At 63.7% G+C, this 14570-nt stretch overlaps 1 protein-coding gene across 2 annotated transcripts in view; it reads left to right on the forward strand.

The window, feature by feature from the left end:
• ITGA5 (integrin subunit alpha 5) overlaps positions 1–14570 on the forward strand; it is a 62604-nt gene that overhangs the window by 27271 nt on the left and 20763 nt on the right. For both annotated transcript variants that reach the window (XM_075902077.2, XM_075902076.2), the window contains exons 3-14: positions 3630–3733; positions 3964–4087; positions 4393–4454; positions 5150–5195; positions 5789–5914; positions 6854–6898; positions 7451–7494; positions 8980–9036; positions 9837–9889; positions 12391–12599; positions 13680–13871; positions 14394–14439. In XM_075902077.2, the coding sequence (XP_075758192.2) occupies positions 3630–3733; positions 3964–4087; positions 4393–4454; positions 5150–5195; positions 5789–5914; positions 6854–6898; positions 7451–7494; positions 8980–9036; positions 9837–9889; positions 12391–12599; positions 13680–13871; positions 14394–14439 (1108 nt within the window). The remainder of the gene's footprint in view (positions 1–3629; positions 3734–3963; positions 4088–4392; positions 4455–5149; positions 5196–5788; positions 5915–6853; positions 6899–7450; positions 7495–8979; positions 9037–9836; positions 9890–12390; positions 12600–13679; positions 13872–14393; positions 14440–14570) is intronic.

Raw genomic sequence — 14570 nt, forward strand, 5'->3', positions numbered from 1 at the left:
CAAAGTGCCCTGCACCTGCCTCCACCCAGAGCACCCCTCCCCCAGGACACTGGCCTTGTCTCCTCTCCCTGCCCTGGAGGGAGCATTGACCCTCCTGGTCAAGCCCACAGCTTCCTTCTGAGGGTATGTCTACACTACCCCGCTAGTTCTAGCGGGGTAATGTATGCATACCGCACTTGCTAATGAAGCCCGGGATTTGAATTTCCCGGGCTTCATTAGCATAAGCGGGGAGCCGCCATTTTTAAATCCCCGCTGCTTCGAACCCCGTGTAGCGCGGCTACACGGGGCTCGAACTAGGTAGTTCGGACTAGGGTCCTATTCCGAACTACCGTTACTCCTCGTGAAACGAGGTGTACCGGTAGTTCGGAATAGGCACCCTAGTCCGAACTACCTAGTTCGAGCCCCGTGTAGCCGCGCTACACGGGGTTCGAAGCAGCGGGGATTTAAAAATGGCGGCTCCCCGCTTATGCTAATGAAGCCCGGGAAATTCAAATCCCGGGCTTCATTAGCAAGTGCGGTATGCATACATTACCCCGCTAATTCGAACTAGCGGGGTAGTGTAGACATACCCTGAGAGTGCGGCCGGTGAAGCTGGGATGGGGGGGCCAGGTTAGGTAGGGCATCAGCCCCAGGTCATGCCCACCCCTGGCCAGAAAGGCTGGGCAGCCTAGCAGTCAGCGCTCCCAGTGCGGGAGAGCCCAGATTCGCAGTAATCCCAGAAACGGGGGCAGCTCCTCTGGCCAGCCCAGCCCCCCAGGACCAGAGCTGGGGGGAAGAGCCAAGGACTGGGTCAGTGATGGCTGCAGAGCCAGAATTGAGGGGCAGTGGCAGAGCTGGGGGACAGAGTTTAAGGGCTGAGGTAGCAGGGGCTGTGGGGCTGGGACTGAGGGGTTGCAGAGCTGGGGGACAGCTGAAGGCTGGGACACTGTTGGAGCCCCCCAGGGCTGCCAGGACTAGGGATGTAAACTCCTGTTTAATTGTTTAACCAGTTAAGTGATTAAAAGGGGGGGGCTGGAGCAGGGGGGGCTGTTCCAGCCCAGAGGAGGGCGAGCGGAGGGGCTTTGACGGCCCCGTGTGGGGCTGCTGGAAGTGGGCTGGGAGCCAGGAGTCCTGCCATGGGGCCCAGTGGGGCTGGAGCAAGCGTCTGCTGGAGGGGGGCTGCTCCTGGGTAGCAGTTAACTATTACCCAGTACGCAGCATCTATTAAGATGAACTGGTTACCTAGTCTGGACAGGCCTTCGCTGGGGGGTGCTGGCCCCTCCCAGCTTGGATAGTTCTTGTGCCCCCCATCTTCCCCCAACTCGTGTTTCCTCATCACTTCCTGTCCCATAGGACCCTCTGCCGTCATGGCGCCCCATTAAACATCCCCTGCGCCCCACTCCAGAGGCAGCTGCGTTTCCATGGCAGCCAGCCTGTTCCCAGCATCCTCCAGGTTTTCACAGGGTGATCCCAGCTGGGCCCTGGCATGGCCTTGTGTGGGGACAGGTGGGGTGCAAAGTCCGGGGGTTGCCATGGCAACGGGCACATCCATGCGGCTGTTGCTCTCCCAGGGTGACGCGCTGGATCCCTTGCCAATGGACAGTGCCGTCCCGGGGGACCGAGCCACAGGCTGGGGGGCAGGAGCGGAGCTCCCCACATAGTCAGGGCCATTGCAAGGGGGGGCAGGGAACCCTGGGGGAGGGGGCCCCTTCTCCCGCCCACGTGGCCACGGCTCGGCTCCGGCTGCCTCTCACTCTGGCCCAGGACAAATATTTACCCAGCTCTGCAAAGGGAAGCAAGGGCTTTGCGGCTGGCTTGCAGAGCTGGCGCCCGGCTGCGGTGACCTGGATCAGGGTTTCCCTGGCTGCGGGGGATGCCGGCGCCCTGGAGGGAGCAGCTCGGATGGGGCCGTGGCTGGCTCGCAGCCAGGGGATTTTCCTTGGCTCGCCGGCCCTGCCGATCGCGTTACGGCTGGAGAGCGGGACCCGGCCCTGTGGGAGCGTCGCCCCGCCTGGCTCGGACCAAACCCCCTCAGACGGGCCCAGCTGGCTCCCGGCCCTGCTGGCCGATCCCTCGCTCCCCTCAGCACCCTGCCGGCAGCTGGAGTCACTGCGTCTCCTGCTCTGGGGCCATGATCCCCTGCTGAGATAAGTGGTTAATGATGAACCACAGGTGGCTCTGGGTTCATCAACCCCAGAGCAGGGTGGGCAAACATTTTGGCCTGAGGGCTGGTAGGGGAATTGTAAGGAGAGCTGGGTAGGAAAGGATAAGGAAGGCTGTGTCCCCCCCAACAGCCAGGTATGGCCTGGCTCCTGCCCCCTATCCACCCGCCCCCCAGTCCTTGCCCCAGACCCCAACAGCACCCCTACCATCATCCAGCCCCCCCGCTCCTTTGCCCCTTGACTGTCCCCCCAGGATCTCCCTCCCCATCCAACCCTCCCTGCTGCCCACCCCCTGATGGCGCGTCCCAGGCACAGGGGGAAGCTGAAGCTGTGAGGGAGGGGGCAGAAGGGGCAGAGCCGGGGACTAGCCACCCCTGCTTGCTGCACTGCCAGGGAGTTGGGCTGGCTCTCTGCAGCAAGACTGTCCAGACCCCTGCTGGAGCTTGGGGTCCAGACTGAAGGCTCTGATTGGCCGGCTGTAGCTTGCCAGCCTTAGTGTGCCCCCCTGTGCCCTAGAGCCAAGATGTGGGGGGAGAGACAAGAGGAAGAAAGGGGGATGCAAGAGGCAGCTGTGGTAGGACTGGATACAGGAACCCCCTCCCAAGGCAATGTGGGGGCAGGGAGGTGCACTGCAGAAGAGGGAGGGCAGTGTGGATGATGGGAGAGGGCGGATTAGGGGAAAGAAGTCCCAGATGTTACAGCGTAGGATGCAGGGGGCTGTATGGGGGCAGCGAGTTGCAGTGCAGGTTGGGGTCAGGTGTGCAGAAGAGGGGACAGAGGGTGTGGGAAGGGATACAGGGCAGGGTGGTTGCAGTGGGGGAAGAGGCACAGGGTAGGGGCAATGGGGGAGATTGTGGTGGGGGCAGGGATGCAGTACAGGGTGGTTGCAGTGGGGGTAGGGGCACAGTGTAGGGGAGATGGCAGAAATTGCAGTGTGGGCCGTGGTTGGGGGCAGGGATGCAGTGCGGGGGCAGGGTGGTTGCAGTGGGGGCAGGGGCACAGTGTAGGGGAGATGGCAGAAATTGCAGTGTGGGCCGTGGTTGGGGGCAGGGATGCAGTGCAGGGGCAGGGTGGTTGCAGTGGGGGCAGGGGCACAGTGCAGTAGCAGTGGGTACAATGCAGGGGGAGAGAAGGAGTTCTTGCTCTTCCAGGAATTCATCTCCACTTGTGTTTTCCTGACAAGCGGTCAGGGGGTTGGGGAGGGCAACAGACTGTCCCTTCCTGGGACACTTTGGCCAATTGTCCCCTTTCGAGACAGCTCGGAGCATGCAGTCCTACACCCCACCCACCCCACCCCATTTGCAAGGGGGCTGCCTTATGCCAGCAGCTCCCTCCCAGTTGTTGGGGCCTCAGGGCCATGCTGTCCCTTGGGTTGTCGGGTCAGTGCTGCCCACTGCGCGGCCGAGCTGTGTCCCAGGCCCCCATGGGGGGAGCAGCTAGTGCTGGTCGTGGAGCCCAGCCCGTCTGTGACCAAGTTTGTCTTTGCAGGGTCCCGCCCACATGACTTTGGCCTGGACGGGCTGGTGCCAGTGGAGTTCAAATCCCTGCAATGGTTCGGCGCAACAGTGCGGTCCCACGGCAGCTCCATCCTGGTGAGAATGGCACAGGGGGACTCCGGCTGGGCAGTGCCCACCCGGGAGCGGGATGGATGTTGGATTCTCGGCCTGGTGTGGGGTAGGAGGTTCTCGCCTGGCCCCACTCTGTGCTAGAGGAGATAGTGGGTTCATGGACACCATCATGTAGCAGGGCCTCCTATGCCTGCGTCACTAGATCTCCCCCATCCCCAGCAGCTGCTGACCCAGCTGCTCTGTCCCCACCCCAGGCCTGTGCCCCCCTGTACAGCTGGCGCACCATCAAGGAGGAGTCCAGCCGAGACCCCGTGGGCACCTGCTACCTGTCTGTCAGCAACTTCACCAAGTTCGTGGAGTATTCGCCCTGCCGCACAGGTATGGAGGGAGAGTCCCTTTGGTGCCCCTTCCTTGGGCTGGGCTGGGCTGGGCAGCAGCACAGCCTAGAGGGATAATCAGGAAATCTTTCCATCTGGGTCCGTGGTGTCCCAGGTTTCCCTCACATGTGCTGGACTGAGCACATGTTCCCAGGGGTGGCATCTGAGTGGGTGGCAACAGTGTTATCTGGGAAGGTAGGGAGAGGAGCCTAGTAGCTGGAACGGGGCAGGGAGCCCACAGTCCTGATGCCCCCATGCCTCCCTCCCCATTGCACGCTCTCCCCTCACTGGTGTTTCTTGCTGCAGATCTGGATTCAGAGGCGGGGCAGGGGTACTGCCAGGGTGGTTTCAGCGCTGAGTTCACCAAGGTGAGAGGCCCTGATGCCATGCGCTGTGCCCCGGAGCGCTGGGAGCCACAGAGCACCCCCTGCCTGCTGCCCCAGCATGTCTGTGGGGGAGAGCTGGGTTCCTCCGGGACAGCCCCCGGACAGGCACCGCCTACAGGAGCACTCCCCTAGCGGGCAGAGGGGCAGGACCCCCTGGAGGGAGCATGTTCTGATGTGCCACCCCCCACATGTTGGAAATTGCTGGATGCTGGGAGTGGGGCCTTGTGAGGAGCATCCCAACCCCTCCGGCCCATCCTGGTCGCATCCCCTGTGGCCCACAAGTGGGACGGGGGAGTCTCTGCCTGCTCTTCCCACACCCATCTGCCTGTGCCAGGGCAGGTCTCTTGTGGCATCCGTCAAGCCTGAGGGGACAACACAGAGAGCGGCAGCTTCTCCCATGTCCCCCCAACCCCGAGGGGGACAGCATGGAGCCCCGCTCTGCCCAACATGGCTGGGCCTGCGGAGGCTAGCCCAGCCCCACTCTGCTACCCCCAGTGGGGGACTCTGAACCCACCTATCCTGGCTTTCCCTTGAGGGTGGGGGGGACACCAGTAGTTGCTTGGTGGGAAAGGGGGGAACCCAGTGACACCCCGCTGGGGATAGTCCCCCTACCCCCATGTCCCTCCCCCCTTTCAGGGTCTCGCCCTGTGGCTCTGACCAGGCTCTTTGCTCTGCAGACTGGGCGAGTGCTGCTTGGAGGCCCAGGAAGCTTTTTCTGGCAAGGTGAGTGTCCCCCACCCCCGCTACTGCCCTCCCCTGCCATATTACCCCTCCCCCACCCCGCTACAGCCCTCTCCTGCCATATTCCCCACCCACACCCCGCTACTGCCCTCCCCTGCCATCTTCCCCCTCCCGCATCCTCTGCTACTGCCCTCCCCTGCCATATTACCCCTCCCCCACCCCGCTACTGCCCTCCCCTGCCATATTCCCCACCCCCACCCCACTACTGCCCTCCCCTGCCATATTACCCCTCCCCCACCCCGCTACAGCCCTCCCCTGCCATATTCCCCACCCCCACCCCGCTACAGCCCTCCCCTGCCATATTGCCCACCCCCACCCCGCTACTCCCCTCCCATGCCATCTTCCCCCTCCCGCAGCCTCTGCAACTGCCCTCCCCTGCCACCTTCTCCCTGTTCTACCCCTCCCTGGGGCACTAGCCCTTCCCTAGTTTTTTCCTTGGGTAGTCACCCCTTCCCCCACCCTGCTTCTCCCCCTCCCCATCGGGTACCACCCCTTCCCCCACCCTGTTTTTTCCCCTCTATGGGGTGCCTCCCAATGGTGCCAGGCTCTGAGCTGTCCACCCCATCTCCCCCCAGGCCAGGTGATCTCGGCCACACAGGAGCAGATCAAGGAGGCCTATTACCCTGAGTATTTCATCCTGGCCACCCAGGGGCAGCTGGAGACACGCCAGGCTGCCCCCATCTATGACGACAGCTATCTGGGTGAGTGCCCTGGCTGGTGGGGGGGAGGTGTCCTGTGAGTGGGGGAGGGGATGGCTGGTTCCTCTTCCGGGTGCCTGTGGGACGTGAGCCGGCTCCCAGCAGACCGAGGCACCTCCCTGCAGGCTCGTCGGTGGTCTCATCCGGGGAAGGCAGGGGACTGGGCAGTCCCTGCTCCCCGGGCCTGGGCAGAGGTTGCCAACTTCAGGGGCTGAGACTGGACTGCTCCCCCCGTGCCAGACGGAGAGAGGGCTTCCACCCCGTCTCGCTCGCCATGGGAGGCCTGCTGTTCGCAGCTGGGCAAACGGAGGCTGTACTGCTTCCCAGGATGCACCGCAAACCCAGGAGTCCTGCCTCCCAGCACCTCCCACCGCTCCAACCACTAGATCCTACTCCCCTCCCAGAACTGGCCAAAGAACCCAGGCATCCTGGGCCAGCCACTAACATCACTCCTTTCCCATAGCTGAGTCCTGCCTCCTCCCAATCTAACCACTAGGCCCCACTCCCCTCCCAGAACTGGCAATCGAACCCAGGTGCCCTCTCTCCTCCTAGTCCACCCCCCAGTCCCCAACTCCACCCACCAGACCCCAGTCCCTGCCTCCTAGCCCCTGCACTGCAGCCATAGACCCTGGCCCTTGACAGACTGTGACAATGGAGTGGCAGCCACTTCCAGGGATCTCCTCTCGTGCAGATGCAGCCTGTGCCTTGGTGCCGGCGAGGCAGTGAGGGATGGGGAGGGAACCCCGACCCCTCACCCAGTGCTCCCTCCCAGGAGCTAACCCCTCGCCCCTCTCCGGGGCAGGACAGAGCAGAGCAGAGCAGCTGAGGAGTGGTTCTGTCTGATCCAGCGCCCTGCCCAGTGTTGATGTAGGGTCTAACCAAAACAAAGGGGACGGTGCTGTGCGGTGCCGGAGCCTAACCCCTCGCTTCCTCTCCTGGCAGGGTATTCTGTAGCCGTCGGCGAGTTCAGCGGGGATTCCATTGAAGGTACCAACCATGCTGGGTTCTCTGGAGTTCTGCCCCCCGATTGGTGCAGGGTCCATCCCAGGGAGCCTGGGGCTTTGGAGAAGCAGCCGTGGAGGAGGCAGAAATGAGCCACCCCCGGGGTTTGAACCCTCACGTAGCTGTCGGGAAGGCTGTGACCGTGGGGGGCCTGCTGCTTGGGGACTGTGACGTGCTCGCCCCGTGTTCCATGAGAAATAGCCTGGGGGTGCACACTGCCACCCAGATTGGAGGGGTTGGGGTCGGGCTCAGGCCAGATCCACCTGCCCCCGCCCCCAGGCAGGGAGCGAGCCGTCAGCGACCGCGGGTGCAGGGTAGCGGATGGATCGATGGACTCTGCCGATCCAGACCCCTGCTGGTCTTGGCTTCACCCCCTGGAGTCTGGACTCTAGGGGTCCCCCGCCCATTGTCTGGGTGAACTGATTTCCCCGGGGTGTGGCATTGGCCAGCCCAGCCTGGCTTTGTCGGTGTTGCCCACCCCCCAGGCTGAGCTGCCGCCCGGAGCTCATGGACCCGTATCTCTTTGCTCCTTTGCAGACTTTGTGGCCGGCGTTCCCAAGGGAAACCTGACCTACGGCTACGTAAGCTCCTGGGTCGGGGCAGCAGGGTGGGGGCTGAGGGAGCTCTCCTGTCTCTCCACCTGGCTGCATCCAGATGTTCCAGGCCTCCTTTTCCAGCTGCATCGCTGCTTCCCTTGGCCTCCCTCCATCTGCCCTGGGAGCCTCGCATCAGCCTGGCCCGGGCTGTGCTCAGAGCGCCAAGAGCAGCCAGTGCCACGGCCCCCCTGAAGTGGATGGATTTCCCTCTTTCTCCTAGCTTGGCTCTGGGTCGGTGGGGTGGGGGTGCAGTGCTCGCGCCCCCAGCCGCTGCTTGCAGGATGGCTGTGCGGGGTGGGGCCGTCTCTGCCAGCTCCCTACCAGGCCCACCTGGGCTCCCCTGCTGCCACACATGGGCCTTGCTATGCCCCACAATCCTGCTGAGTCGGTTGTTTCCGTAGTGACTGGCACATTCCTCCGGCTGAGGGCATGTATCCGCTGCAATCGAGTGCCCCCCGGCAGAGTAATTGTGGGCAGATGCTGAGCCCTCCCCCACACAGGGTCCCGAAGCATGGGCGCCAGCCCAGGCCCCGACATCTGCCTCGCAGTTACAGAGCCCCTAGCCCGAGCCCCACGAGCTGTGGTGCACACAGACAGACTGACAGGCCCCCCTGGAATGGCGCGAAGCCTGAGCTGAGGCGATGGAGGGTGGGGATGACGCAGAGGAAGGAAGGAGCAGCCCGGCCCACCCAGGGTTTTGTGGTCACCTCCATGCATGTGACCCGTCTCTATTGACATCCCAGGCCCAACCCATGGCCTGCCCCCGGACCCTGCTGTGTGGCATCGCCAGACCTGCTGCCGGGGACTGGCTGCAGAGTGACTCTGCCCAAGCGACACCAGAGTCCGGCCAGGGTCCTCCCCACTGAAAGATGACAGTGGAGCTTTTCGCGGAGAGATGGGACTTAGCACCCTGGGTCCTGCTCTCTGCTCTGGGGGGAATGGGGTATAGTGGTTAGAGCATGGGGGAAAAGGGCAAAGGCTCAGGACACCTGGGTCCTGCTCTCTGCTCTGGGGAGAGTGAGGACTAGTGGTTAGAATGGGCAGGGAAGCTAGGGCTCAGGACCCCTGGGTTCTGTTCTCTGCTCTGGGGGAGTGGGGTCTAGTGGTTAGAGCAGGGGTGTGCATTAGAACTCAGGACTTTTCTCTGGTGTGGTTTCCCATCTGTAATGTGGAGAGGGCGCTTAGCTGCAATGGGCTTTGCCTTTACAGCCTGCGGCGCCAAAGAAATGGGACTTGGATTTCCTTCCTGACAAAGTCACAGATGCCAGCTGGGACTCCTCCCCCACTCCTGACTCAGCAGAGCAGTGTAGTGAGCAGGGGCCGCCTGGGCTAGAAGACCCAGTGGGGCAAATGGAAACCGGCCGGGGACTCGCGTGGGAAGGGAGCGAGGCCCGGTCAGAGCAGTTCTGCCCTGCGGGCTGGGGATGGGCACGTGGCGACCGAGCTGTGACCTGGGCCTTCTCTTGCCAGGTCACTGTCCTGAATGGAACAGACATGAGGTCCCTGTATAACTTCTCTGGGGAGCAGGTGAGCAGGGCGTGCTGGCCACGTGGGCCAAGCCCTCGCGCGTGGCAGGGGCTTTGGAACGAGGCCGTGCAGGGGGAGGGGCGCGCCCTTACCCAGACCCTGCGTGTCACTGCCCCGGATGGGCCCTGGGAGCGCCGTGGCGGTGCATGGGGCTAGGAGTGCTTTGGAAATACCCTGTCAGTGGGGGGAGAAGAGTGAACCGTCGGCATGCAGGGCGAAGCATGAAACTGCGGGCGAGGGGCCTGGGGCTGCCTTGGCGCATGGGCGGCGTGTTCATTGACAGATTGTCGCGGGAGCACTGTTCCCGTCCTGGTGGCGGTGGAACGGCCCCAGCAGCCTCTGTAGAGGGATGACATTGGGGCCAGGCCACCCAGGGCTGCAAAGGGACAGGAGCTCAGTGCAGCAACGCTCTCCACAGCAGCTGGGCCTGGCCTGTCCCGTGGCGCTCAGCCGCTGGGGGTGAGGTGGGGCGCTGGCCCCATGCGGCACTGGTTCCCTGCAGGCTGGGGGGGGCATGTGAGCCAGCCCAGGAGAGGGGGGGATGGAGTCCCCGGGGGGGGGGGGGGGAGTAGAAGGAGGAGCTTTGAAAATCTCTTTCTCATCCGGGCAGTGTCCCTGTCTCAGGCCACAGGTCCAGCCGGATGCAGAGCTGGGACCAGCCTTTGGCTAGGCCCGACCAGAGGGAGCCCCGGCCCCAATTGGGCATGTGGGCCCTGCCCTGGGGGGGTTCCCCCACTCGTAGCGGGAGGCAAAATCCATCGGCCTAATCGTGGAGCCCGATGGGCCCTTTCTCCCCACAGATGGCGGCCTACTTCGGCTACGCGGTGGCTGCTGCTGATGTGAACGGCGACGGGTGAGTGCGGGGCTGTTCCTGGGGGCTTGGGGGATTAAGGGGACCGCTGGGTCAAGCAGGAAAGGGCTGGGCTGTGTGGAGGGGTGAGGGGTTTTGTAGCATGAGGAGAGGCACATGATGGGCCTGTGTAGTGGGGGGGGGGGGAAGGTGGCAGGGCTCTGCACTGCACATCTCCCCTCCCGGACTGGCTTCCCTCCCCCCCCCCCAGACTATGTGTGGGGAATAAATTGCCTGTTCCAGAGGGGCTGGTAAGTGAGCACCCTGCTCGGAGCCTGTGGACCCAGCCGCACCCGCGGCGCAGGGGATGGGACAGCAGCATCCCTGGCCCCTGCTCACACCAAAACCCTGTCAGAGGCCCAGCTTAGCAGCACCCTCTCCCCGCCCCATGGCCACACAGTCACTGCCTTGGCTGCAGCGCGTTTAGCAGGGCCCGGGGGGCTGGGCGGGAGTGGGGCCCGTGTCCAGTTCTTGGCAGCTCCTCCCGTTCTGAGGAAGTGGCTGACGCAGCCCTTGGCTCCTGCCGCCTCCCCCGGCAGGCCCCGATTTGGAAGGGATTGTGAGTGGAACTCACGCCTCCATACACACACACTGCCAAATGCACACAACTGCTCCCCTGCCCGTGCACACGCGTCCCACACTCCAGCACCCGCCTAGGCACGTGCCCACTACACGCCCTCTCACAGGGCTGTTGGAGCCCCAGAGCATCCTAGCCCCTGGCTCTCACTCGGGGAAGGGGATGGAGCCAGGTGGAGAGCTGGAGTCCAGGAGATCGGCTTCTCCCGGGCTCAGCCAGGGCCAAGGCTGCCAGCTAATTAGCACCGTGTGTCCCGAGAGCTTGGGGATGCAGCTGTCTCCTTGCTGGGCTGCACCCTCAATTCACCCTGAGCCCCTTGGCAGTGGTGGCCAGCCCCTATGCAGAGGTGCAGCGCGGGTGTTATGCGCCCGGCAGCAAAAGAAAAATTTGTGCCTCCCTCGCCGCCTCTGCGCAGTGGGACCCCAAACCTGGCACACGGCTGAGCCCGACCATGGTGGGGGAGCTTGTACCGCATCTTCCTCTGCCTCCTCCAGTTTGGGGCCCAGCCCCTGGATGCACTAACCTGCCAGCGGAGATGGAGGAGGGTTGGGTTGGGGGCGGAGAGGTGGGGAGGAAGCTCCAGCCAGCGCAGCGGGCGGAGGAGGAGCAGGCGAACCAAGGAATAGCAGGGAGAGTGGAGGTGGACTACATTGACGCCCAGCCTAGTGTGGCACCCGGGGACAACTGCCCCCCCATGTCCTGCCCTTGCTACGCCACTGCCCTGGTGGGCTTGTCTGCACTACAGTCAGACACCGTCCATGTCCACGGACTCGGGCCAAGGGGCCACTTCACTGGGCTCAGGTTCCAGGTGGGTCCTAGATCCCACGTTGTCTAACTCGCCATGAGACAGCCCCTGAGCCTGCGACCCCCTGTGGGTGTTTAACTGCAGTATAGAAACACCCTGTGGGGCCAGGTCCCCCTGCTCTGTGCCCCAGCCCATAAAGGCGCTTGGTTCCTAAGGCTGCAGGTGTTCATCTGCCACGGACCATGTGGCCTAAATCCAGCTGCCTCCTCAAGGCTCAGGCAGGGTGACCACATGGCAGACAATGAGCTCCCACCAGAACGCTGCTCAGCCCAAGTATGCCAGCAGGAGACGCACATGTGGCTGGTGCCATGCAGCTGCCTTCTCCTGCGGGTGTTAACTGGCTGTGGAAGAGCTTTGAAAACTCACATTCTGTGGTTGTCATTAGGCTCCAGAGTTAACATGGCCCGGAGAGTGGTTTTTTTAAAGCTCTCTCTACAGCTGGCAGGGCAGGAGGCTTCATAGAAAATGGCTGTTTAGGATCTGCAGCATGAAGGTGGCAAATCGCGGGAAACGGGATGCCCTGGTGGGTACTAGACAGGCAGGACTCCAGGGTTCTGGTCCCAGCTCAGGGAGAGAGTGGGGTGCAATGGATTGGAGTGGGACTCTCGTAGAACATCGCGGCACCTGAGTCCTGTTCATGGCCCCATCGCTTATTATAGTTTCCCAAACAGCTGCCCGTGCCCCATAGAGAGTCGGGGCAGGGAAGGGGAGAGTTTTAAGTGGCTCTTGGGCACCGAGTGGAAGAGAAGCACTGGGGAGAAGGGGTTGTTGGCCAGTGAGTGGATCCCTCTCCCATGGGGTTGGGCCTGGTCCCAGCATCGTGTGGATGTGGATCTGGCCTGGCCTGGCCTTTGGGGCAGGAGCACCGCTGTGGGGTGAGTGCAGGACGGGCTCTCTCTTTGAACACCCACGCACCCCCAGGCTGGGCGCTGGGCCAGGAGCAAGCAGGTGGCTTGGCTGGCAGCTGCTGGAGCAGTACCAGGCATTAGTGCCCTGTGAACATCACCCCCTGCTGAGTGTGGGGTGGAAGGTGAGATACCCACCCACACCACAGGCTGCTGACGGCTGTAGCACCAGCCCAGGGTCTAAGCCCTAGATCTCTCTCTCTCCCTCCACTTGAAGTCTGGACGACCTGCTGGTGGGCGCCCCGCTGTTCATGGAGAAGACAGAGGATGGGCGGGTGCAGGAGGTGGGCAGAGTCTACGTTTACCTGCAGCAGCCCCACGGCATGGAGCCCAACGCCTCCATGGTGCTGACAGGGGAAAAGGAGTTCGGCCGCTTTGGGAGCACCCTGGCCCCGCTGGGAGACCTGAACCAGGATGGCTACAATGGTGTGTGTGTGTGTGACCCCTCCCCCCTGGCTGAAGCCCAGCTGGGACTGAAGCTAGGCGTGTGCACCCCTTAGTTTGATCACTCCCTGCTACAGGAGCCAGGGTCCCGCAGAGTCTGGGTTCCTGGGATGCCCCGGGAGGGGGGCAGGGGATTATGGACTCTCCCATTTTTTCAACCCCAGCAGGAACTACCAGAGGCAAAAACAGCCCAGGGAAAAGCGTAACGACCAGTGTAGACCTGGGGGCCTGTCAGCCTGAATGGCAAGCGCCTCGGAGCCGGGGAGAAGCAGCTGCTCATGGGGTCCCCGTCCAGCCCTTTGCAGGCCCTGACTGCAGCCAACGTTGGGACTTCATTAGGCTGCAAGGGGGCTGCTTGCCCTGGGAGAGGAATGGGGTGGGAATGGGCCCCTGGCGGGGCAGCCCCAGGCCCTGCGCAGGGTGTCTGGCCTGCTCTGGGCAGGAATCCGGGTGCCACGGCCTGCGGGAGCTGTTCTGATAGGAGCTGTGCTGGGCCTAGAGAGGCGGTGCTGCTGGCTCCCAGATCCCATCGTTCTGAGCACGGGGCTTCCTGGGCGCCTTGGACAAGCATCTGTCGGGGTGGCTGGTTCTAGCAGGGGGCTGGACAAGGCAGGCTACGAGATCTCCTCCAGCCCTGCGTTTCCAGGAGGCCAAGCTGCTTCTCCCCCACGGTCCTGCCTCACCTGGGGGCCAGGCAGGGACCTAGGTCTGGTCGGTGGTGACCGGAATCCCACCCTCGCCAGCTGTTCAGGGTCACCAAGGTGAAACGAGTTTGGCAGGTCTCAGCCTTGTCCTCGTCCATGGCAGCCTCAATGCCCCTGCATGTGGCCACCCAGCTGCCCTTGCCCTCTGTGGGCTGGGCAGGGAGGGGCAATGGGGGACAGAGCCCGGGGGAAGGGGCCATCCCTGCGCCCTCACTGCCCAGCACTGAAAGGGACGGTGCCACAGTCCAGCATGGTGCCCTGTGTCTGGCTGCCTTTCCCGGCTTCCGTGCGGGGGGTGAGGCCTGGGAGCAGGGTGCAGCTCATGCCCCCACTGACCTCAGTGCTTGTCTCCCCACAGACGTTGCAATCGGGGCGCCGTTCGGCGGGGACGCGCAGCAGGGCCTGGTGTACGTGTACAACGGTCAGGCGGGCGGGGTGAAGGCCCAGCACTCCCAGGTCCTGCAGGGGCACTGGCCCCCTGGCAGCTCACCTGACTTCTTTGGGTTTGCCCTCCGCGGAGCCAAGGACCTGGATGGAAACGGCTACCCGGGTAAGGGTTGGCGCAGGGGAGACTTGGCAGCTGACCCCATGGCAGCGAGCTTCCTGCTAGCTCCCCTGGCACAGACTGCCCCCCCACCTCCATGGCAGCGAGCTCCCTGCCAGATCCCACCCGCACAACCCCCCCGCCCCCACCCTATGGCAGCGAGCTTCCTGCTAGCTCCCCTGGCACAGACTGCCCCCCCACCTCCATGGCAGCGAGCTCCCTGCCAGCTCCCGCCCGCACAACCCCCCCAACCCCACCCTATGGCAGCGAGCTTCCTGCTAGCTCCCCTGACACAGACCCCTCCCAGCCTATGGCAGCGAGCTCCCTGCTAGCTCCCCTGGCACAGACCCCGCCCTCCCAGCCCCATGGCAGCAAGCTCCCTGCCAGCTCCTCCCCGCACAGATTCCCCCCAGCCCCATGGCAGTGAGCACTTCACTAGCTCCCCTGGCACTGGGGACACACAGTGCTGGGTGCCCAGGTGTTGTCCTGCTGTGGGCTGGCCCTGAGCTGTCTGTGTTTGCCCTGCAGACTTGATTGTGGGTGCGTTCGGAGTGGACACAGCCCTGGTGTACCGGTAGGTGATGGGACTCTGGGCGGGCTCCTTCCTGTGGACTGGGGGGCTGGTTCCAGGAGCCCACACTGCATGGCTCAGCATCGCCCGGCCCGCCCTCAGCCCCAGGATGGGGGGGCCCTAGCAGCTGTCTG

This window comes from Pelodiscus sinensis, chromosome 31 (assembly GCF_052426305.1).
Source record: "Pelodiscus sinensis isolate ZL-2025 chromosome 31, ASM5242630v1, whole genome shotgun sequence".
Lineage (NCBI taxonomy): Eukaryota > Metazoa > Chordata > Testudines > Trionychidae > Pelodiscus > Pelodiscus sinensis.